This window comes from Prionailurus bengalensis, chromosome C1, assembly GCF_016509475.1.
Source record: "Prionailurus bengalensis isolate Pbe53 chromosome C1, Fcat_Pben_1.1_paternal_pri, whole genome shotgun sequence".
NCBI lineage: Eukaryota > Metazoa > Chordata > Mammalia > Carnivora > Felidae > Prionailurus > Prionailurus bengalensis.
In genome coordinates, this window is record NC_057345.1 from 209190762 (window position 1) to 209216567 (window position 25806).

Sequence of the window (25806 nt, forward strand, 5' to 3'; positions counted from 1 at the left end):
GAAAAAAACCCCTGATCTCTGCTAGTTTTTTAAGCAACACACAAAAACTAGGCACTGAGACATAACCATTTACTCTCTGAAATTGATAAGGCATCTATGGGGCGCCTGGGTGGCGCAGTCGGTTAAGCGTCCGACTTCAGCCAGGTCACGATCTTGCGGTCTGTGAGTTCGAGCCCCGCGTCGGGCTCTGGGCTGATGGCTCAGAGCCTGGAGCCTGTTTCCAATTCTGTGTCTCCCTCTCTCTCTGCCCCTCCCCCGTTCATGTTCTGTCTCTCTCTGTCCCAAAAATAAATAAACGTTGAAAAAAAAAATTTTAAAAATCTTCAAGGGCAGTAACCTCTTAGTTTGCTACTCGCTGGAAACCGTAAAGACCCCTTTCCCCCATTTCTACCTTGGAGACACTGAAACTGTTTGCAGGCCACTGTTACCTTACAAGAGCGGATGAAATTCGAGGTAGGCGACTGAGACATATCTTTCTCCCTTTTTTGGCACTGTCGGAAAAACGCGTTCACGTGGGGATCCTGAAACAGGAAAGAAAGCGTTTATTTCCGGTGACGCAATCATGGCGACGGGCAGTGCGAGTATTTCTGTAGAACCGACGCATCAATGAGCAGGTGCTTTATCAAGGATTGAGAATGAACGCTTCCGTTTCCGCTAGACATTCTGGCACACTGAAGGCTCTGCCTGGACCACCAAGCCTGCTTTCTCTCTTATTTCTTCCTCATAGGTATGTTTTCCTTCTCAGCCACAGGACAGTGACTGGAGAAGCACTTTCCTTGGCTCTGTTCCCCTCATCATTTAATTTAATTTCATTTTAATTTTTAAATGTTTTTGTTTATTTTTGAGGAGAGAGAGAGAGAGAGAGAGAGGGAGAGAGAGCAGAGAGAGGGAGACAGAGAATCCAAAGCAGGTTCCAGGCTCTGAGCTGTCAGCACAGAGCCCAATGCGGGGCTCGAACTCATGAACTGTGAGATCATGAGCTGAGTGGAAGTCGGATGCTTAACCAACTGAGCCACCCAGGTGCCCCCTTTTTAAATTGCCTTCTTGCATCTTCCTGGTTTTTCCACAGACTTCTAGATAGTTTTCTTACATATTTCTTAACACACAAGAGAGGATGTACTCTTAAGATGCAGAGGGACATTTGCAGGCTTAAAATGTCTGAGCTAATAAAAAATGAGGAAGTTCACACTAACCTGATGAGATAAAAATGACTCGGACCCTTTGTTATGGGAGGAATTATGTTCTCCCACAATCCATACATTGAAGTCCTAACTTCCACTAACTCAGAATGTAGCTATATTTAAATTGTTTTTAATTTTTATTTCTGAGACAGAGAGAGACAGAACGTGAGCTGGGGAGGGACAGAGAGAGAGGGAGACACAGGATCCGAAGCAGGTTCTAGGCTCCGAACTGTTAGCACAGAGCCCGATGCGGGGCTTGAACTCACAAACTGTGAGATCATGACCTGAGCTGAAGTCAGATGCTTAACTGACTGAGCCATCCAGGTGCCCCAGAATGTAACCATATTTAAAGATAAGCTCTTTAGAGAGACAATTATAAATTTTAAAATGAGGCAGTTAGGGTGGACCTAATCCAGTATGATTGATGTCTCTATAAAAGAGGAGATTTGGACCCAGAGACAGACACCAGATGTGTGTTGGCACAGAGGGAAAGACCACGAGGGGACCCAGCAAGAAGGTGACCACCTATGCACCAAGCAGAGAGGCCTCAGAAGAAACAAACCTTGCTGACACCTTGATACTGGACTTCCAGCCTCCAGAACCGTGAGAACATAAATTTCTGTGGTTTAGGCTGCCCAGTCTGTGGTGTTTTGTTACCGCAGCCACAGCAAACTAATACATCCTTTCATGCTATTTCCTGAAGAAGGTGGCAGCTTGGAGATTCTCTAAGTTCTGAGCTGAGGTCAGAGTTATACAGTCAGAAAGCGAGACACAGAATTTTAGTGAAGATACACATTCTGGATGTTTCTCTGGAATCTGTCGATTCTAGAAGCGCATCTGTGACTTGGGTTTCCCTCAGGGTTCCCTCTGGTGTGCGTGTGTGTGTGTGTGTGTGTGACACTTTCAGTTTCACTTCATTTATTCATCTATTGGACAATCACTTACTGCAAGCTGACTCTGTGCCAGGCCCTTGGCAGGTGCGGAGGACGGAGTGGAGGGCCAGGAAAACCCAGTCCCTTCCATTACGCCAGGGAGACTGGCACCATACCACAATTTCAACACATAGCTACTTGGTCACAGTGAGGTAAGTGCTTCACAGGCAAGCAGGGTGCCATATGGGTGTATGACAAGATGGCGGGGCCTGTCTGAGGGGTCCGGGAATGGGAGGGGCTTCTTTGAGAAAGTGACATTTGAGTCTGGGTCTGAAGGATGGGCAAGCGCTGACCAGGCCCATGTGGGGAGGGGAGGAAGAGAAGGAGAGACGGCCTTCCTGGCCAGGAGGGCTGAGTGTCAAACGGGACGCTAGGCAGATGGGAGACACCGTGCAAGAGAGGGCCTGGGCAGTTGATCACTGAGGTAAGTCCTGTGCTTGAGGAAAGATGAATGTATCCCCCACAGGGCAACGCGTACGTGGGCGGTGGAAGGGGCGGTAAGAGAAAGGTGAGTGGTGGTGAGTCAGACAGACACCTGGGCTGCGGGGAGGAAAGCAGCCGGAAGTGTGAGAAAGAGACACTGGTATTCTGAGGCACAGAAAGGCAAGATTGGGTGGGGAAGGACCGTTGTGTGGGACTTGCCCCAGGGGGGGATGGCATCAGAGAGCAAACGGGTTTGAAGAGTTTGGGTAGAGGACTGGGCAAGAGGGCTAAACCTGGCTTGAGGAACCAGAGGTCACCGAGGGAAATTCTGGTCCATTATGTGTGTAATCCCCGGATTGTTTCATTTTTCTTAGCAACCAAGTGATTAGCAACTCACGGAGAAATCCGTGGTCTATATGCTTGTAAGAATCTGCTTTGTAATTTATAATTCGTCATCATAAAAGTCCATATAGTGTAGTAAAATAGGAAGGGGCGAGCCTGTGGTAATTTAGCAATGACTGTAATTACACCTGGAGAGCATTTTGAAGTTCCTGAGGTATTTTCACACGTGGTTTCTCGTTTCGATCCTTCCCCAAACCTTAGGTAGATTTTATCGTCACCATTCTCCTGATGGCAAAAACACTGACTGCAAGGGTGGGGTGGCCTGTGCAGGGTCACTGAGGCCGAATTTGGCCGAGGAGGCCCTCAGACGCAATTCTGCATTTGGAGCGGATGCCTTGGCATTCGGAGCACTGGATAGGCCCTGGGAGTCACACTTAGTTTTGAGGTAAAGATCCAAATCCTTGCGTTTTAACCTTCGCCATTTTTAACACGTGGGTGTTGTCTGCGGAAGCAAACCATATTTCCAGGAGGGGGGTGGGCATCAACCTGACAAAGACACCTCCGATACTCTAGTCCCTGGTTCTGGAGGGTTGGGACATTCTCTCTCTCCTCGGAGAGGCATAAAATTATGCTGCAGACATTCTGCCTTGGCAGTTTTCAGTCACCTGCTCCCTGACAGCATGTGACATGGGGAGTCCCCTTCCATGAATACAGGAGCCCCCCGCTGATTGCACGTGTTGGGGCTGATGCTGACATTTAAGGACAACACGCTCACCTGAGTATTCACTGTGGACACCACAAATGTTGACACTCTGAAGAGCGGCTTTCCACCGTCGACCCACTTAATGTCACTCCCGCCATGCTGGAAAAAAGGGCGCGTTACTGTCGCTGCGGCAACTTGAGAAAAGAAACTAAACAGGTTATTTAGCTTATGTTAATTGGCTGTCCTGACCCATGACATCATCTTCCATGACTCTAGGGATGGGAAAGAAAAGATGTGAATATAGTTGGCAATATTGGGGAGTGAGACCGTTATCAGCGAGTCATTCTAATAGATCATTTCTCCTGGCCAGAAACTAAACAAGACGCTTGAGATATTGTGGGGTACATGACTCATCACTATGATGGATATGTACACCGTGGCCTTTGGGTTAAATTAAACGGCAGACAGAAGATAACCTTGTGCCATGTAGCTCATGTATTTCTTTTTTCCCTTACATTATACATCACTCAATACCTTCCCACTCGCAGAATCTTGAACGCTTAAATAATTAGGAGGCAGGCTTGTTGCTATTGGGATATTGTACTCTTGAGAAGCGATCTGATCATGTCTCATCAGCGGAAGCCAAGCATACCCAACTGTGCAGAGGAAGAACAAAGAGAAAACTTCTGAGTACAAACCTCCGTGGTGAGGACCAAAAACAAAGTTATGAGTCACTTATGAATATAAAACTTCACTAAAAATTTTAATAAATCATAGCTTTAAAATACTCCCCAATGCAAGTCCCACAGACCCCATGTGAAGCTGTCTCGGAATGCTGCCCGTCAGTACCTGATGTTTCCAGAGTCTCCTTTTTCTTGGCGTTAGCCTTGGCATTTATGTCACAAGTGACGTGATAAAAAGAAAACAAAATATGGTGTTTCTCATGGAGCTGTGTTGGGAGCTCGATTTTCACCTGCAATGAAAGAGATCATAGCTGGACTGAGATTAAACTAATTTGCCTGGGGTCAGGGAAAGACACAGCATAGGCACCTTGACCTTTTAAAAATTCTTTTACTGAAACTGAGGTCCGTGTTTCCTACTTCGTGGTAGAAACATTGATTTGACTCTCAATGAATATCTATCCTGCTAGCAGTCATGTGTTAAGAGGCTGATATTTTTACTTCTTTACTGTGGTGATGATGATAGTTTGGAAGCCATAGTATTTCTCATTGGATAATTTAGCCAGTAGAGAATGGATTAAACACACACACACACACACACACACACAAACAAAAGGCACAGATTGAGGACCTATCAGCAAGGCACATACACTGGGTGACCTGAGCCCTTGCCTCGCAGATTGTGTGCCTGGACCAATGAGCATCACTTGGGGGCTCATTAGAAATGCACAGTCTCGGACACTACCCCAGACACGTGGAGTCAGAATCTGCATTTTAATAAGATCCCCAGGCGATTCATAGGTACGCTGCTGAGAAACGTGGCAGTAGGAAATGACGTAACTTAAGCACAGAATCTATCCCTTTTTGAACCTAACGAAGAAAACACTTACGAAATGTGTTATCATGGTGACTAAGTAATGAGCTGTTTTGTGAAGATGTCATTCTGTAGCTACATAAAGAATGCTTCTGAATAAATATAAAACATAAAGTTGATATATGTTAAAAAAGTACTTAGGAGAATACCCCATGTTCTTAAAAGGAAATGTTTTGACACCCTCTATATTTTATAGTGCCTTTCAGTTTCCAAATCTCTGCCACATACATTGTCATTTAATTTCTCCCAAAGCCTTGTGAAGTAGGATGATGCACATGTAGGCACCCAGTCGAGAGATGTTACAGGGGTTTGACTCACGAGGAGTATGGTCTAATTAGCAATAAGATCGTCTGGACGAGAAATCATGTGTTTTGATAACTACTTAAGGCTGGAATCCCAGGATCTCACGCGTGTTAAGCTACATTCAACTCAGTATCAGCAACTAGGTAGTTTCCAGAATAGTCAAGCAATAAGGTGATAGAAAGCCATGCAGATTATCTGCCAGCTCATTTATTACACTCTCTGTGCATCTACCTATGTAGCTAATATGTTTTCACATTGTTCAGGAAAGGATTTACTAAACTGGTTTTGAAAATGGTATCCCTCAAACAGCAGCATCGACATCATTTAGAAACCTGTACTAACAAGTATCTTGCAACTTCTCAGGCCCCGGCCCAGATATATGGAATCCAAATATCTGGGGTGGGTTACAGTGATCTGTGTTGTAACCGGCCTTCCAGGTGATTCTGATGAATGGTAAAATTTGAGAGCGTCGGAATTAGAATGGTTTACAAGCTTACACATTCTTTATATGCCCCTGTGCTAACCTGGTAACAAAAGCCAATGTACGTTGAAGAGCATACAATAATTAGTTACGTGCCAGGAAGAAATTTTCTTTCTTTTTTTTTAAAGACAACATAAAGGGCATATGGGAACGTAGTAGGTTCTCAAGAATTCCAATTAACTATTAATGTAAACATCCTTCACTCAAATACTACAAATATTTACGTTATACTGAGAACAATGCCTTCAAAGAATTTCTATCAATTTTTGCAATGAATGCAACTTTAGGTTTGAGTCGGCACTGCACAGTTCACTAGGCTGTTCATTATATACGTGTTCTCCTGTGGAAAAGTTCATGGCTTTTACAAGAATTCCGGGAAGCACATGAGAGCAAGAGAGATTAAAAGCCAGTGTTGACAGTGAGAACATCCTTAAAAAAAATCTTAGATGTCTACAGAGAATGCATCTTTCAGATGGATTTTTCCAAGGGGTCAGCCAATAAAATAAATATTCTGTAATGTGGTAATAGCCCTTTACCTTAAATTTTTTTCACTTCTGTCTTGAATCTATAGGGAAAAAAGTTTAAGTGCATTAAATGGATGTGGAGGAAGGAGATAAGGTGAAGGGAGGTCTGTGGTCTCACTGAGGTTCCTTAATTAGTTTAAAAATGACTGATGTGGACTAAGGTGTGGAAGGGAGAATAGCAGCTCCCCCCAAATATGTCCTCCCTGCTCTGATATCCAGAATCTGTAGACACACTAAACGGGATTTTCGAAAGGGATGAAATTAAGGATTTTAAAATGGAAAGGTTGCGTTGGAGTACCACGTGGGCCCAATGTAATCACAAAGTCCTTATTGGAGGGAAGTTGGAGTCAGAGATACGAGAAGGGAAGAAGAAGTCAGAGTGATGAAACATCTGCCGGAGAGTCACCAGCCAAGGCCTGCAGAAACCTCTAGAAGTCGGGAAAGGTGAGTCAAGGAGTCATCCCTAAAACCTGCAGAAGGATTGCAGGCCTGCTGACACCTTGATTTCAGCCCCGTGGGACCCATTTCAGAGTTACAACCTCCAGAACTGGAACATGGGTTATTCTATGCCACTAAATGTGGTGATTTACTATATAGAAGCAATAGGAAACTCATAAAAAGATGTGATATTTTTAAACCCAGACACTGAATCAGCAGGTTGCATTACACCTTTGCTTTGCAGTCAGAAATTAAATTTAATCAAAGTTTGTTTATCTGAGTCTCTTTATAACACAAGCTGACCTGTGTGTAGTAATTTATCACTGGCCTGATTAGTTTTATCTATTTTTTAAAGTTTATTGATTTATTTTGAGAGAGAGAGACCACCCGTGGAGAAGGAGCAGTGAAAGAGGGAGAGAGAGAGAATCTCAAGCAGGCTCTGCGCTGTCAGCCCAGAGCCCAGCGTGGGGCTCAATTCCACAAACTGTGAGATCATGACCTGAGTCAAAATCAAGAGTCGGACGCTTAAGCAACTGAGCCACCCAGACACCCCTCACTTAGTGCTTTTACATGTCTTAGAGCAGAGTGGCGAAGCTTCAGGCCCCAGAGTCACATGCCCTGGTTTGAACTCTGATGATCACTTATTAGTGGTGTGCCCTGGGCCAAGTTACTTCTCTGAGCCCCAGGGTCCTTATCCTCAAAGTAGGAAGGTGTGAAGGTTAATTTTATGTCAACTTGACTGGGATGCAGAATGCCCAGACAGCTGTTGGGACATCATGTCTGGGTGTGCCTGTGAGTGAGGGTGTTTCTGGAAGAATGGAGCATTTGAATGGAGGACTGCAAAGCAGATGGCCCTCCCCAGGGCGGGTTTTCGTCATCCAATCTGATGAGGGCCAAATAGAACACAATGGCAGGAGAAGGATGAATTCCCTCTCTGCCTGACTGCTTGAACTAGAACACTGATTTTCTCTGCTCTTGGTGCCCTTCGTCTCAGGCCATCAGACTTGGACTGGGATCTACATCAGAGGCTCTCTGGCTCTCAGGCCTTCGGACACTACCGCTGGCTCTTCCAAGGTCTCAGCCTTGCAGACGGAGCATCATGAGACTTCTCATCTCCAGAACAACGTTGAGTCAATCCCGTATAATAAATCTACCCATCTGTACACATCGATCTCCCCCTACCCGCTCTGGTTCTCTGGAGGACGCTGTGGGGATTGGGACGATGCAAATATGGAGTATGGCATGAGGCCTGGCACATAATAAGAGAGAGAGGCTTAGGAGTTGGCCAGGGCAGGTCTTGTTCTATGCTGCATTTAGAGCCGAGGGGATCCAAGATCACTTGGGTTCACATAGGTCAGCAGCAAGTGTCGGCTCACACACCTGTCTATTCCTACATTCTTTCCATTATGACCCGAAATGAAGCTATTGATTGGTAAAGCTATCGAACACAATCTTGATTACACTGACCAGTGAGATAAAAGAAAAAAAATGTTCTCACTGAAAAAGAACGATGCCATAAAATATCGCATTTTCGAAGGGCAATCCTACGCGGACATGTCTGAATTTGCAACATAACTCCCTGAACGACTGTCAGTGAATACAGTTTCTAAATCTCAGTGAAGCAAACCACAGTCAAGGCAGGCTCTCAGTCTGAGACGTGGTCCAGAGAGTGTTTATCTTCGTGAGTTTCCTGACCCACTCACCCATCCTGTGAGGAGCTGCTGGGGGCTGTGGAGGCCTGGGCCTTACCTCGTCAGAGAAATCCGGATTCTGGGAATGGTGCAGAACTGCTGTGTGGGCAGCTGAGGTGAAGAGAGGCCCTCCAGGTTTTCCATAAATACACTGTTTAAAAAGTTATGAGGTGAATAGTTATGAGTGTCTGAAATTAACCCCGAGCACACACACACAAATGTCACAACCCTTCAGTTACCAATCCTGGAACAAAGACGAATTTTGTGACACCTTGCCAGGCTTAGCTGACATCTAATTAACCTTGAACTTCTTTCACCTTGTATTTATGATACCAGGGTGCTGCTGAGGAAAATGTGAAGGCTTTAATTCATCATGCAGCCATTACATCAATGCTGACTACCTGAATCAGTTCATTACCTAACTTTTGATTACCCAGGAGATAAGAGCTAATTTGTTCCATTCTGATTCCTGCAGGATGGCTTTCGGAAGGGTCCCAGGGTACCCAGCTCTCGTTTAGAGTCCAAGGTAGTGAGTCCCCGGTGACCGTAGGTCTGGCTGGACCCCAGTCCCTGACATGCCAGCTCGCAACCAAGAATTCTGAGGTGGAAGGATAGGGCTGGTTCCAGTCTCCACCATATTGCGTTACTATTCTCTCCCAGCCAGGGGATGTCATATGGCACTTCCTAGGCAGCTAGCTTAAAAGCTCCCTTCGCCCAAGGATCAGGGTCCCTCTTCTGCAGCCTGCTGATCTCTGCGTGATCCTTTTTTTTTTTTTTTTTTTTTTAAATTTTTTTTTTCAACGTTTATTTATTTTTGGGACAGAGAGAGACAGAGCATGAACGGGGGAGGGGCAGAGAGAGAGGGAGACACAGAATCGGAAACAGGCTCCAGGCTCTGAGCCGTCAGCCCAGAGCCCGACGCGGGGCTCGAACTCACGGACCGCGAGATCGTGACCTGGCTGAAGTCGGACGCTTTACCGACTGCACCACCCAGGCGCCCCTCTGCGTGATCCTTTGGAACACAATGAAACAGGAGACCCACACACCTGCCATTGCTAGAATTTTCCCCTTCAACACTGCACTAGCAGGCCTGCTGTGCTTGCCATCTGGCCGTTGCCTTTGCTTGCTTGAAAATTCCATTTTGCTTAGTTTGTCTCTCCTGATGCTCACTAATGTTACTGCGGAACTTGGAACCTACAGATACCGATGGAGGCTCAAGACTATTTTAAAGAACTCTTTCTCCGCTACATTGACTCTTCTTCTTCTGAATAATGCTGCAAACCTCCTCGGTACTGAGAACAGGATTGGTACCTGACAGAGTGCTATAAGAGATTATCTCAGATAATTGCAGGGGTGAGTTAGGAATTCGCTTTGTCCCTATTTCATTCCTCTGACTCCTAGAAACTGGGAAGATCTGGCCACAGGCCCACCGAAAAGAATTATCCTCTCTTTTTATGGGTTGATCTTTGTTGTTTGAAGTCCCTTACAGAAAAACAGTCTACATCAAATGTGAACTTTGAAAAATGACATCCAGTCACAGTATGCAGTTTGTATAAACCACGTGGTCTGATGGATCTTATTAAATCATGCGATCAACTGCAGGGACCGACTTTCCAGAGCCATTTCCCAGCTCCTCGGTCACTGGGCCACACTTTCCTTCCCTGGATGTGGGCATCCCACAGGCCCGCTGCACCAGCCATCAAGCTCCTACACAGCAGCCCTGCCACACAGGCCGCATGAGGGCCCGCTGGGATGTGGCATTTGAAGTCAAGGATGCGGAATTGAGAGGCGGGCTAATCTCTGAAGAGGGCAGTCTTCTAAAGGGGAATCTTTACATTTAGTCACACTAGAATGGTTTCCTTTTTCCCATATTGTGAAAAGCTAAGTTGGGGCACCTGGGTGGCTCAGTCGGTTAAGCGGCCGACTTCGGCTCAGGTCATGATCTCGCAGTCCGTGGGTTCAAGCCCCGCGTCGGGCTCTGTGCTGACAGCTCAGAGCCTGGAGCCTGTTTCAGATTCTGTGTCTCCCTCTTTCTCTGACCCTCCCCTGTTCATGCTCTCTCTCTCTCTCAAAAATAAATAAATGTAAAAAAAAAAAAAAAAAAAAAAAAGCTAAGCAAGGCTACAAGTCCAGCCTTTCCAGTAGATGCAGTTAATGATGGCTATTAGATCAGGTACATTTTAGGAAATCTAAAACAGATGTATTGAATTGCTCCTCTTTCTTTTTTCTTTTCTTTAAAGTTTATTTATTTATTTTGAGAAGAGAGAGAGAGAGAGAGCGAGAGAGAGAGAGCACACGCCCAAGTGGGGAATGGGCAGAGAGAGAGAGAGAGAGGGAGAGAGACAGAATCCCAAGCAGGCTCTGCAATACCAACGCAGAGCTGGACGCAGGGCTCAAACCAATGAACCGCGAGATCGAGACCTGAGCCAAAGCCAGACGCTTAACCGACTGAGCCACCCAGATGCCCCAAATTGCTGCTCTTTCAATCACATTCAGATAAAAAACTCCTTGGTGGCAAAAAGAACCTGGGCACCTGCCCTCCCCCTGGATGCTGGGTCCCCGTGAAGACTTGGCTCACCTTCACGGGCTTGGCACCTTCTTCGTCAGAGTTTCTGAATTCAACGCACACGGTTATGTTTCGAGCCTAAAATTACAGAGAGGGAAAATGGAAATTATAATTTCCTGTTAAATAACACCAAAAAAACAATCCAAATGTCTAAAATAAGTAGCTTCTAATTAAATCTGAAAAATGTATAATACCCGACACTTTCTTGTGACATTATCCACAGTGTTCAGAAATAGCAGGAGGATTTGGAGATATTATTTAAAAGGAAGAAAAAACTCATATCAAAAGGAGGCAGGTGTGCTATTTTCGGAGTATCTTAAGAAACTGAAAATAAAAGAAGTCTAGAACAAAATAATTTAGGGCTGATTTTAGAAAGGATTATTAATATGTTATAATACGGTGCGTCCTTAAGCACCTTTAAGGTGAAACTCATCACTGTCCCTTATGAAGCATTTTCTGCAAATGGATTTTATTCCAAAATATTGACCTATGATAATTTGTACTTGAACTTTCAAAAAACCCTCTTAATATGGTCTCAATAGGGTGCAGAGAGAGCATAACATCTTGGAAGTATATTGTACCTTGTTGAAACATTTCTGGCTATCATACTTGAGGTGCTTGGGATAAATGTAAATTTGATTTTTGTATACTCTATAAGGACGACAATACTTTGTTGAGTCGTAAACAAATTCTTCCACCTCCACCGTGGGTTCTGGCTGAGCCGTCACATCGAAAGGCTTGACAGGGATAAAGGACGATGTTACACAGTCTTTAAAAATCAGAAAATAAGAGTTTGTCATTTAACTTGATGGTTTACAGTGAACGATCCTTAACATATTTTAAAATGAATCTAGTTGAAATAGAAACTCCATTTGTATCAAACTGATGTCTCGAAATATTGGTAAATCTTTTGGATGGATTTATAACTATTTTCTTTGTGCACTAGGCTTCACATAGAAAGTAAATTTTAGTTAATGATTCTCCAAGCACGTTAACCTGTGATTGTAAAGATTAACCCACCGGCATTTGCCGGAACATAAAAATAATACACATGTTGGTATATGACCAAACAAAACTTTGTCCAATGGGTCTATCATGGGTGGTACTTAATGGATTGACAGTAAGTTTTCTCCATGGAATGATTTCACAACACAAGCCTGAAGCCCCTCTGCATTATTTGATACGACTATTCTATTTTTCTCTCCAGTTTTTACAATCTTTAAAAATCTAGCCTTGTAGGAACCGCCTAAGGAAAATACAAAAAAAGAACAATTTAAATTTTATAAATCAAAACTTCTGTCACTAAATAGTTTGGAGGCTGATGTTGTGGTTACTGGAAGACAGGAAGGCCTTCTACCTTTCTTTACCCCATCTGGAATTTTCCTGTGTTCAAGAAAGCAAAATGGTTAGCTAAATATGCTTGGGAATCAGATTACATTTTTTCCCCCCCAAAACCAATTATGGTATTTTTATTATATGTTCAAGTTTCTCTAATGTCCTACAGTCATTTCAAACAGATTATTTTATCTTTCTGTTATTTTTCTCTTCTACAGGTAATAAAAGACACATCCCACAAATCAGGTAGAGGCAATGGCTTAGTTTATTCTCTGCTTTCCCACCCCAATCAATATAAAAGTGATCTGGAGCCATGGCTTAGTTTAGAATGCTCATTTTATTTCAATATTAACATGATTTGTGGAAAAATTATAAGAATGAAAAACCTCATAGTGTTAATGGGAACTCAATATCCTGCAGTAATGATCCTCTCTCTGTTTGTAGTTCATTTGAGGATGCCTTTATTCATTCTTTGCATCATTGAGAAAGTCACTAGAAGGCATAATCAGAAGTAACAAAACTACACAAACCAGTCTCACGCCTTGAGAAATAAATTCTGAGACTCTTATTTACAAGTCTAATAAAAGCTCCTTCTAAAATTCAGATTTTCACTGACATAAATGGGACTTTTGACCATATTCTGAGGAAGATACATGCTCTCTGGGTAATAACAGAGTCTAAAAATATTCCAGTTCTAATCACCACGTGGTCACTTGGGTGGCTACCCACGGTGTTCAGAGGACCCCTCTGGCAGCACAGTGTCAGGGGGCCAGCCCTGTATTTTGAGTCAGAGGAACTGAATAGAATATAAATTCTCCCATTATGGGTTATTGCTTTATCCATCTATCTGAACCTGCCATTCCTCATTTGCAGCCCTCCAGGGTTTTGAGGATTAAATGACATAATTTAATACCTTGCTGGATGCATGGTATTAAACCAGATAAATATTAGGTTACACTGAATATAGTTCCTCTCCTATCATACTTACAGTTTGTCTTAATGGAAAAATAAGAAGCCCCGAATTTCTGTAGAATAACGAATTCCATTTATCCCAAACTTTGAGAGAAAAACCTCCCAAACTATTATAATTAACCAACTACCCAACCAACCCACCAACCCACCAGCCAACCAACCAAAAGACCACTAACTGTTCAGAACTCTACAAGCAAATCATGACATCATCATCATACTTGGATGCTCCAAAGGAATGTTGTCCACAGCAATATCCAGGCTTCCAGGGATGGTCTGCGTTTTGCTTATTCTGTCAGCCCTGTGAAAGCAGGGAACACGAACACACACACACACACACACACACACACACACACACACGCACACACTGAATTATTCTAGTTGTCAAGAAAAAAGTCAACTGTAAATCTGAGCTTTGATAGGAGTAAACAGTAGAACCCTAAACACACTGGTGAAAGATTTCATTTAGCTGGTTTTATATTGAAAAACTAAAATTTATGTAATCTTGCAAATGAAAATAGAAATCAGTGAGGGCTCAAATGACAGGTATTCTGACGAATGTCTAGATTTATTTGCATCTATTTTGGATACCATGTACAGAAATGGCCACACAAGTACAGGAGTAAATAGATAGTTTTTGTTAACAAAAAGTACTAGTACTTTAATGGGTTTAAGCGATTTACTTTCATGAGGATTCTTTAGAAGTCTTTTTTTCTTAATTTTTTTTTAATGTTTGTATTTATTTTTGAGACAGAGAGAGACAGAGCATGAGCGGGGAAGGGGCAGAGAGAGAGGGAGACACAGAATCTGAAGCAGGCTCCAGGCTCTGAGCTGTCAGCACAGAGCCTGACGCGGGGCTCGAACTCACAGACTGTGCGATCATGACCTGAGCTGAAGTCGGACGTTTAACTGACTGAGCCACCCAGGCGCCCCAAGACTCTTTAGAAGTCTTAAGGGCAAGGGTGGTCTTTGCTACAATTGTTAAGTGGACGGTCTGTTTGTTCCCTCTTCACCAACAGTCAAGGAGGACAAAGAGCTTTTCTCTGCCCTTGGTTCTTCTGCCTTCTCCCTCTTTTGTACCCACCACCCCCCCCCCTTTGTAAATGTGTGCAGACACCCTCTCACCAAGTATCCCTGACCCCACATTCTCCCTTTCTACCAAAACCTTTTTGCCTATCCTCCTTCCTAATGAGATGAAAGTTGCTGATAACAGTTTCAAGTTAGGTCTTCTAGAAAACCTAATAGAATAATTATAGTGGTGGGTCAGAGCCAGCTCTTCCCAGCTTATGAGAGCTGCCTGTTAAGTCTTCAATTACTTTGCCTACTAGTTGTTAAATACAGCCCTTATTAAAAGTGAAATTGTATCAAATTTCCATTAAACAAATTCTATGACACACCAAGGTAATAATGAGCAAAGTGATCAAAAATGATCACTTAGAAGTATTTTACTACATGGTGAGATATCCATGAATGTGTCTGGTGGAAATGTTATATGATGGTGCGCGCATCTCTTCCAAAACCCATGTTCGGTGAAGTCCCATCAGGAGCTTGAAATCAGCAATGCTACCATTTACACGACAGAAATTGGCCGTCAGTACAAATCTGTTTTTCCCCCTTGAGGGTCAGACAGTCAGGGTTTATCAGCACACTGTTGACAATAAATACCACAAAGTGTGAGGGGTCTATGAAATAATTTAATGTTTTACCAGAGGGGCATTATGTATTCTAGATGCCCTATAACTGCCAGAGTGATAATTTCCTTTTCTATACGTGGACAATACGGGTTTTGCAAGAATTTAATCTTCTGTGAATATCAGATTACCCCCAAACATTTTGTCCCTTTTGGTCTGCTCAGCATTGTAACTTTTCATACTTTCGTACACTGGCAAAAAAGGTAAAGAGGTAAAACACTATTCGCTCCCACTTAGTGGCTTCAGTAGCCTTTGGAAAGACTATGGTAGGAGCTTTGACCGGGAAGTCTGAGGAAGTCAAGAGCAGGGGGCATCTCCTCATGTAAGGAGTGGTCTTGTAGGATCACAAAGCAGTAGTTTCCCCCAAGATTTTACTTTTCACCTTTATTTTGCTTTCTAAAGTTTGTATTCTTTTTTTCAGAATAAAAAACGAGCATTGGGAAAACTTCCCTTCTAGTTAAATAGAGACATGTTCTCTACTGACGATACAGAAGGTATTAGTTATGTTTGTTTCATAGTAATGCATTATTTGTGCTTTGGATAAACAAAATTAATTGACAGGAGATCGTTGATTCTTAGATGGGAGAGGTAGAGAGTTAACATTTAGGGATGTTAGGGATTGGGTATCAGGGGACTAACAGTTTAAGGGAAGTTGCTCGTCACGAAAGATCTTATCATCGCCCGACGCTGAATGCATGGTGGTATTTAAAAGATGTTGTGGGTTTTATTAAGTTTTTTTCTTCTTTTAGCACTAACTTTCACTGTGTTTTCCAAAAGCATTGGAATGACAGAAATATTATGAATTACTATAGTCACAGCAATGAATTTCTCTGTGGAATTTCAAAACATAGTTATAAAATTCCTTAACATCCTTCCTAATTAGAGGCGTCTGTGTCTCTGTTATTTTAATCTGGGCTCTGTGACAGCCTGACAGTATATTAATGGCAGAAATGCTACTGCGAGAGTTTCGGGGCCCTGGTCTTAGGAAACTGGTAGTGATCCTTTTCTCTCCCTCGGGACACTTACTCTCAGAAGCCAGCTCTCTTTCCATGAGGAAGTGATAGTATCTCATGGAGAGGCTCCCAGGGAGAAGAGCCAAGGTCTCTAGTCTACAGCTCCCACTGAGCTCCCAATCAATAGCCAAGTCAACTTGCCAGTCATTAAATGAGCCATCTGGAATGTGGATCCTCTGGTTCCAGCTGAACTCTGCCAACTGATGCCATGTGCAGAAAAGACAAGCTCTCCTCCCTCAACCAGGCTCGAATTAGAGACTCATGCAAAATAAATGATATTATTCTTTTAAGCTACTAAATTTTGGTGTGATCTGTTACAGAGAGATAATAGTTATCTGACATGGTTTTATGTTTCACACTCCTTCCATATGATTGTGGCAAATTTTGTTAGGTCATTGAGGCATATGTGAAGTCATCTGTAAAGCTTCTACTTTCTGGGGGAGTTTGGCCATTTGAGAAATCAGGTTAACCAGGTATTGTTTATGCAGAGTTAATAAATCAATAGTAGCAATGTAGCTGATTCATGTTAATTTCAAGAGTATCCCAACACCCTACCTTCTATAATCTGATACTAGTTTTAGCAGGTCCTCGGTTGAAATCTTGCTACTTTCTTGTCTATACAATGGTGAAAATCTTGAGTCTCTGTCCACATTTCCCTGGTTGTCCTTAAATACTGATCTGAAAGAAAAGGATATTTGTTCAGATTGGTATGTGAATATTGTTTACCGGCTTGTGTTTTTAAGGTGACACATGATTCAATTTCCCATCTGTAATGGAAGAAACTCCAGGAACTTATGAAATAAAAAGACAAAAAAACTCCTGAGACAAAAGTTTCATTTAAACACTGTATTTGTTGTCTTTAATTCCTTATTTTCAACTCAGTCTCTAGACAGACAGCAGCCCACCCATATTCCAACTACATCCATTTATGATTTAGTAACATATCAAAACTTTGGAGGATTGTGAGAGTGGAGAGGAACAGGTTAGTCATTTTTTCATTACTTTCTGGGCAAGCTAGGGCTACTTTGATCTGGATGGTGCCATCAGAATTTATGAATAGTGAAAAAGGGGTAAGGTCGTACATGTGGGTCTAGGGGGCCAGGCTCTTGAAACATTCTCCTGGAGATAACCACGTCTTAAATTTTAAGACACAGACAAAGGTAAACTAAGGAACACTTGAGTCAGAATCTTGTATCACATAAAGAAAGCACCATGAACATGAGCCATTGATTGTCTATTTCACTGGAACTAGACAGAGTTAGTTAAAACACGTAAGTTGTTTTTGTCCAAACAGCATAATAATGTCCGGCAATACAAGCTAGTATACATAACATGCCTAATGTTAGCTTTTCTCCTTCAAAATTAATTATACTCTGTGCCTATCAAAAAAATTAGAACCGTGTATAGTTGATTTTCCAGTAATCTTAGACAGCTGCTGAAGTTTTATTTCTTCTAGCTTAAGGAGCTTGACTAGACTATTTTATTACTCTTGAAATGAACCAAAGATTTCCAAATACCAAATAACCAAAATACACAGGCCGACGTGGCCATTTAGATAGATATCTGATCATAGAGTTGTAGTGTCAAATAATACCGAAAATGGGCCAGAATCATATTTTTTAGACTCCTTCCACCTTTCTGCACATTTTTCTCTGTTCAGTGGTAAGTGAGGGGAAATTTTTCATTCTGGGGAAGCAGAATGAGAAACTATTTAATTCGAAGATTTTATTTAAATATCACACAGGGCTTCTGTTCGGGTGTGTGGCATGTTGAAACCAATACGATGTATTTTCAACAGAGGAGGAGGTCAAACTGACCTTGAGTAGTGTTGTTGTTGTTGTTTGTAATTAACCAGTCATTACAAATGTATCACTAGACATGAGCTGTAAAATTCGTTCCTGCTTTTATCCGCAGCTCTGTCCTGCAAACAGCTCACTTACACTGGACACGTTGTAAAGAGGGTGAAGAACGCAGGACCAGGGAGACGAGCTGCTCACAGCCCCCTACACGCTGTCCTTGCTTAATAAATATGCTAACTGGCAAGAGAACAGAGAACTGACTCATGCACACAGATGGTTTCGGGATGGCAGGATGCTGTGCCCAGTTCCAGCTGCCACAGTTGGGCAATGATCCGTATATGGTGAGGGTCTCAAAACCGCGACGTTTGGGGGATGACTGAAGAAAATGTGGGATTTAGCTGCAGGAAAAGAAGCCCAGGTGTCCCTGAGAGCCTCAATCACGAGCAGCATGAAGAGCTGTGACACAGAAAGAATGGGGCATATTTCTGTAGCTAATGCTAAGACAAAACACAAAAGTAATTGTCATGCAGTTGAAAAATATATTTTTTTAAATGAGTTATTTAATCACTAGACCTATAGAAAGAAGGAAGGAACCATTGTGGGATGCACTTGAGTTTTGGTCATTGGGAGGATTCAGAGGTTGGACAACCGTTTGTTGGGGATGTTGTTAGACTGTGTGCCTTTTGTAAACACATAGATGGAAGAATGAAGTTTTTAATGGAGTTTTATTCAATTTTAAAGAAATTCCAGGGTTGTGCGCCAATCCATTTAGAATATCGTGTAAGGTGGGTTAAAAGGAATCAGAGTTGGGGCACCTGGGTGGCTCAGGAGGTTGGGCGTCTGACTTTGGCTCGTGGGTTTGAGCCTGGAGCTAGCTTCATATCCTCTGTCTCTCTCTCTCTCTCTCTCTACTCCTCCCCTATTTGTGCTCTCTCTCTCTCTCTCTCAAATAAATAAATAAACTTAAAAAAAAAGAAATCAGAGTCCTGGCATGGATTTTGACACATACAATTGTGGGATCCATATGCATGGAAAGAGTTCCCTTTAACTACATGACACGTTTGTAGGGGTCAACTTTCCCCCAAATCAAAGCATGTAAAATACCCATGGTAGCCATATGAATGTATTCTCTTTATCTACTCCAAGAATAACCTTTTTTTTCTTTTTTACTTTAAAATATCACAATAGCTGCCAAAAATAAGAACACACATCAAATTAATTTCAGAAAAAAATGTTCACAGTGATGAGCATCTGTGTGTGTGTGTGTGTGTGTGTGTGTGTGTGTGTGCGTGCGCGCGCGCGTGCGTGTGTGTGTGTGTGTAGCAGCGGGTGGGACGGTTGGATCTGGGTAAAAATACGGTCAAAAGCTAAATTGTCAATTCTACCCTTTTTAGTGGCAGTTGATCTTAAGGGCCAATGTGTTTCAGGGTACACTCAAAGCTACACTGTTAGGCAAACTGCAATCTAGAAAATATAGTAGGAAAAAAGGAGGCCAAACATCCAGCAGAATCAAAAGAATATTGAAATATGTCAGCTAATGGCTTGAGTAACCACGAGCCCTCCTCTGATGCAGTTGACATTTTATTTGAAGCAATTTCCACATTGTGAGGGGGACTAAAATCTTTGGCTGGATCTGGTACTTATTTTTGTGATTAGTTATTCCAAGGGGTTTAACATGAAATCTTTCAAACTATGCTGCTAACCATTTTTTTTTCTGAGATGTCAGAGATGTTTACGTGAATGTAAACCATGTATTTATGTGCACAAATTGGTGGTGCCTCCTGTTTCCTAACCTACAGCCAAACCACTCATCAGGCATCAATGGAGCATGAGCTTGTGGTTTTGTTGACTTTCTTGTCCTAGATGTAATTACTTCGATAGGAATATCGTCAGCCTTCCTAGAAACCTCATCCGTCTTTCTTCCAGCATATTTTACTAGACAACCTCACTGTACAATTGTTACTTCTTCTCCTGACTGCTCAATAAAGGGTAATGCTTTTCCTTCTCTACCCCACAATATTCTTCGCTGTGCCAAATTTACCAGAAAGGGGGACTTGTTGCAGAAAATATGATCTCCCCAGGTGACTTAATAATCATATAAGAATAGTGACTTCAGACAATGGTTATCTTTTACTGGGTACATATCTGTGCTTGTTAATCTCTGCAACAGTAGATTATGTATTATCATTCCTCTTTCGTACATTAAAAAAAAGCTAGGGTAAAGATAGCCTATGAGTACTTGCCTAAGTTCACTTGGCTATTAAGTACAGTATAGATTTCAAAACCAGCTCTGGCTCTCAAATGACTGCTTCTAAAACCTCACAACAGTGCTCAGCCTTTTAACAGAAAATGTGTTTGCCGTTGTAAGTTTGCTATACAGGAATGTTTCTCTTTTGCCAAAAGATATCTTATTATGCCCCAACAGGTTTTCTTGTGGGAATTGAGAATACTTATCAACATGAAAGAGTTTAACCAGCAAACTATGACTAGTTATCCTTTCTCTGGAAGCTTGGGAGAAATAAAAACAACGAAATTCAACATAAAGGTTCAGTATATTCGGATAATGTCTGTTCCAGGCATCATGTACTGGCATTAGCTGTCCCTGCAGGGCGAGAGGCACAGAGAGACAGAGTGATACGTGTGATCCACTTTATGCCAAGTGCTTTCGTAGCTGAGATTGCCTCCATTGCCCACGAGGCAGGTCTTGTCAGTTTCATCGTGTGGTTGGGACCCTGAGAACTGGGAGGAAACTGGAGTAAAGTTACCGTCTGTAAGTGGTGGCCTGAATTGGACCGTGTTTGTCCAACTCCTGGGTCTGGTCTCTTTCTCCCTCACTACAGGGCTGCGTTGGACAGACTGTGCAAGCCTGTCCTGGTTTCCTGTTGCTCATATTTCCACCTTTCCCTCCCCTGCACCTACCTGCCCCCGACTTCAAATAACAAGCTCAAAATGATAACAAATATTGGTAGATTCACTCTGGTTATGCTCATCCCTGGGTACTGGGAGACCTAAAAATGGCAAAAATTAACAGATGCTGTCTTCCTTCCGAAGTTATCACCATTGGGACAATGTTACCAATGTTTAAAGGAATACTTACTAGGCTGTCTTACTTCATGGCATGCTAATTAACCTATTTTTATTTATTTATTTATATTTTAAAAAATGTTTAAAATGTTTATTATTTATTTTTGAGAGTGAGAGAGAGAGGGAGAGAGCGCGTGAATGAGAAAGGGAGGGGCATAGAGAGGGAGAGAGAGAATCCCAAGCAGGCTTTGTACTCAGTACTCAGTACAGAGCCCGACATGGGGCTCAATCCCAAGACCGTGAGATTATGACCCGAGCCAACACCAAGAGTTGACTGCTTAACCGACTGAGCCACCCAGGCGCCCCGACCTTTTAAAGTTAATTTGGTTTATACATTGCTGACCTTTTTGTCCTCGTGTCTATGCCAGGCTTTTCCTCTTTTAAGAAATTCTTACACACATAAGGATGCAAAGAAATTGAGGAGGACAACTGTAATTGATCTTTAACCAGATCTGAAAAGCAATTCTTGTTCTTTATGCAGAGGTTCTATGTCCGGGAGGATGATTCCATCCTTAGTGTCGACATAACTCAGCGTTTCCATCAGAAAGTGAGCCAGTACTGACAAATCTGGCTATGCTAATCAGTGCCAAAATCAAAGAGAGCTTAAATGATCAAACTGATGGTTTCCTCTGGACATCCATACATAGGCCTATGCCCTACACATAGATGAAAATACGCAGCTGCATAATAAATCACAATGCTGCCATTTGGATGTTATGCACACTAAACTCTCAGGCCTGATATAATGTCAAGTGTTTAATAAACCAAATATGCATAATAAACAGGTTATGACTTTGATCCCACCAAGAAGCCATAGCATATCTGGTCGTGCACACACTGTGCACATATCATAGCCCCAATCTATTATACTCTGTCTTGCTGAATTGTCTTGTAAAGCACATGTTTCCGGGGAGCCCCGAATATTTATGAAGATGACACCATTAATATTTTTCCAGGTTTTGGTATATCACACATAACAGGCAACAGAGAGGTGTTCAAACGGAAGTTTCCAACGCAGACTTGTAAACGTATGACTGTTCTGTTGGTTACAGATGTCAACCTACCTTACTGCCCAAGCAAACGGCATGTGGTACTTCCCCAACTTGCTGCAGAACTGCCTGTTGGATTTCAGTATCTTTTGTGCATACTAAGGGAAAAGTAAATAAAAATATTGTTTAGAACACCTCTTCCCAAACTGTCCAAGGAAAACACTAATAGATACTTTTCCACATTATCTTGTACTGAAACTCAGAAGGTCTGTCTGTCTGCCTTACTGGCCTGCCGATTCTGTCTTGTAAAGAACCAAATGATCTCTGTGTTCAAACTACTGTATTATGTTTTTCTTTCTTTTCACTCTGGAAATTTCAAATATAGAAAATACGCTTGTCTTGGAACAGCAACTTTTTCCTCCCTTTTATCAGACTGGAAAGGTCTTACAACATCGAATGGAAAGCGTTTTCAAATTTACACCCACAGACCATCTTATACCCTTATTCGTTATGGCAGAGGTTGGCAAATGTATTCTGCAGAGGATCAGAGTAAGTATATTGGGCTTTGTGGACCACGTGGTCTTTGTCGTGGCTTCTCTGTCTCTGTAGCAGGAAAGCGGCCATTAGGCAATCCGTAAATGATGGAGTGTGACTGTGTAAATAAAACTTTATTGACAGAAACAGGTGGCAGGTGGATCTGGCCTGCACATTGTAGTTTGCCAAGCCCCGAATCTCATGAATATGTTAAACACTGCCCTAAATTGTTACACATGCTCAAATTCCATTCTTATGCAGTCTTTCCCTAATACATTTCCCTTGCATGAAAAATACAGACTTTTAATATTTATTTCCTACCAACTAGTGACATTTGATTATTAAAGACAATATGGTTGGAGAAAAAAGAAAAAATTTTCTGTTGTCCTATCATTTGAAGAACTCCCAGCACATCCTTTACTCTGTTGTCACTTCAGTGTTAGAATAATTTGACCTACAGTTATCTGTCTTACTCTTTCACTTAGTTCATCATCAGTAATCTGTATTCACTTGCTTTTAGTCAGATTAATCCTCACTTTTCATTATTGCTAACATTTTGATCCTTGGAGTGAAGATTTTATACACATTTAAGTTGATTTCTACTAAGAGATGATCAGAAGTCAGAAGCTGCTTGGTCGAAACACATACACCAAGAATATATACTTTAAAATTTGCCCGATGGATATTCGTTTCAGTAACCAGCGACTATTTTGAGACTCACATTTACCAAGCTTGATAATTCATTAAGGCAGTGTGATGCTATATCCTGAAAGCAGCCTAAATTATTTATGGAAAAGATTATGCATTACCTTGTTGGAGTCCGGATTTTTAATATAAGGTTCAGCACCACTTGCAATGTTCCCCATCAGTACTTTTTCGATTTTGGCCACCAAAACAATGTCAGAATGTGGATTGCTTACAGAAAATATAGCCTATGTACGAAGAAAACAACTAATAAGCATCTAGGGATGCATACTGAAGACATTCACAAAATTTCTTTCTTTTTTTTTTTAAAGGGACAGCTTTTAGGGAATTTTTGGTTGGGAAACCAACTGTATTCTTTGGGTAAGAATGATGAAACGAGCAGTTTCAGGGTTATCACAAGTAAACAAAAGTGCAACCTGCTTTGGAAATTTTAGCCATTCCTCTGGAAACCCCTTGACGTGAGGCTCTTCTGATTGTCTTGGGGAAACAGTGTCAATGTTTCCATTTTCCAAAGCCACGGAAGCCCCTGAGAGCATCTGTCTGACAGCAGTGTGATTTAGATCCACATGAAAATCCGCAGAAATCTTCCTGCAGTCTCTGAGGTCATAAAGTGCCACACTCACAAAAAAAGGCTCAATCTGCAGGAAAAAGAAAGAAGCGATGGTTTTGATATAAAATCGTCATACATGCAATTGCCTCTTTAGTACATTATTTAATAAAACAGTAGATAAGAGAAATTACTATTTATATATGGCATAATGTTGTTCTTTAAAATATACAATATATATTAAGTGGTAAGTGATTAGCAGTTTTGGAGATATATTCTGAGACTATCTCAATGTCCTGATACTCATCAAACCTAACTCACCTAATGCTCCATTGGTAACTCCCACTGGAATCAACTCCCACTAAGACGGCTACCAATGGTGACTTTCTAGTTCCATCATTCTTTCTATATTTACTAGTTGGTATTCTGTAATGATGAACCTTTCTATCTCCCTTCCTCCCTTCCTTCCTTCCTTCTTTTTCTTTCTTTCTTTCTTTCTTTCTTTCTTTCTTTCTTTCTTTCTCCTTCCTTCCTTCTTTTCTTTCTTTCTTTTCCTTCCTTCCTCCTTCCCTCTTTTTCTTCTTTCTTTCTTTCTTTCTTTCTTTCTTTCTTTCTTTTTCTTCATACCTCCAAGTATAGACTCATGGATTACTACTATTTTATTCAATAGATTTCAATCTCTTACTATCATTATTTATATTGATGCTCAAATTGTTTCAGATTTGGCTAGAGGTAGCTCCCGTGACTTTTTGGTAGATTCCATAATTTTGGGGGCACTTCTTCACTCAACAAGATGTTCTAGGCTCATCGGATACTTTCAATGCCCCAGTCATTTCTCCATACAGCTCTGGTACCTTTCTGTGAGGGTGACATTTAGAAACCAGGATCTCGGTGCTCATTATGCTCATTGTTACTGGGACACATACACATATGCACACACACATACACATACACATATCCATACACATAACATTCACATCTACAAGGATTTCTGTAACTCTATCTGTACATGAATATTTTATGAAATATTATGAAAAACTCATGAGTTCATGTTGATACTTCTATTTCAAATTCAAATCAAGAAGGGTTATTTCAAGCCTTTTCCCTATTCATATTTCATGTAACTATTTCCTCCAATAGTGAAAAATTGGCTCTTGTTATCATTGACCTATTTACTTATTTGTTCAATCAATTTACTTACTGTTCAGAGTAACCAGTCTGCCAACCACAGCCACCTTCTCGAATTGTCTCCTTTGTACCACCCTGCACAGTACCCCAGATCCTGACAAAGCCCAGCACATTCCATTTCTGTGCCTCCACATAGCTTTCTGCCTCCCATTATGAGGACTTCTTGGTTGGTTACCCAATTCCAAGCCTGTGAGTAGCTGCCTCTGTCCCTCTCACCACCATGCTAAGAAGGAAAGGGAAAATGCGAAATAAAGAGAAAATGGGAAGGTAATGAAAGATGGGAAAGAAAGGGAAAGTTTCTTGGTTGAGTTTTAAAAAAGCAAAAAGTAGGTAAAGCGGTGGTTAGAAGGGGCTTCTAGGTAGATTAAGTGACATGTGCAAAGACATAAACACAGGAAAGAACATAAAGGCATGAAAGAATGCTTTTGCGGGAGATGCATTTGAGGAACATTAAGGAGGTATACCCAAAGAACTTAGAAATCCATTGGGTGTTCTCATTGGTTGGAGAGAGGTGTTCACAGGGGTATGCATAAAAGAAAATTCCCAGGTTTGGAGATGTAAGAAACTAAGTGGACGGCAATATCATTCACTAATATATAAGATAAAGATACAAAGGTGAGTTCTGGATGGTACGTAGAGTCGTCTATAGGACATTCCAATCACCGTTGGATATATGAGTTTTGAGCCTGGCCAAAGAAACTGGGCTGGGGATGTGGACCCAGGAGAGGTTTGTATGTGGTTCTTGTTTAAGCCATGAGATAAAGAGAAGAAAATTAGAATGTTATCCTGAACAATATCAGCATGCAAAAGATAG

General features: G+C 41.9%; 1 protein-coding gene across 11 annotated transcripts in view; it reads right to left on the reverse strand.

The window, feature by feature from the left end:
• Positions 1 to 25806, reverse strand: part of DOCK10 (dedicator of cytokinesis 10) — a 273034-nt gene that overhangs the window by 70361 nt on the left and 176867 nt on the right. For all 11 annotated transcript variants that reach the window (XM_043578002.1, XM_043578000.1, XM_043577997.1 and 8 more), the window contains exons 12-23: positions 23674 to 23895; positions 23362 to 23484; positions 22094 to 22176; positions 16702 to 16824; positions 13664 to 13743; positions 11720 to 11907; positions 11151 to 11216; positions 8631 to 8723; positions 4431 to 4554; positions 4116 to 4237; positions 3654 to 3740; positions 429 to 521 (exon numbers count right to left, since the gene is read on the reverse strand). In XM_043578002.1, coding sequence (XP_043433937.1) covers positions 429 to 521; positions 3654 to 3740; positions 4116 to 4237; positions 4431 to 4554; positions 8631 to 8723; positions 11151 to 11216; positions 11720 to 11907; positions 13664 to 13743; positions 16702 to 16824; positions 22094 to 22176; positions 23362 to 23484; positions 23674 to 23895 — 1404 coding nt within the window. The remainder of the gene's footprint in view (positions 1 to 428; positions 522 to 3653; positions 3741 to 4115; positions 4238 to 4430; positions 4555 to 8630; positions 8724 to 11150; positions 11217 to 11719; positions 11908 to 13663; positions 13744 to 16701; positions 16825 to 22093; positions 22177 to 23361; positions 23485 to 23673; positions 23896 to 25806) is intronic.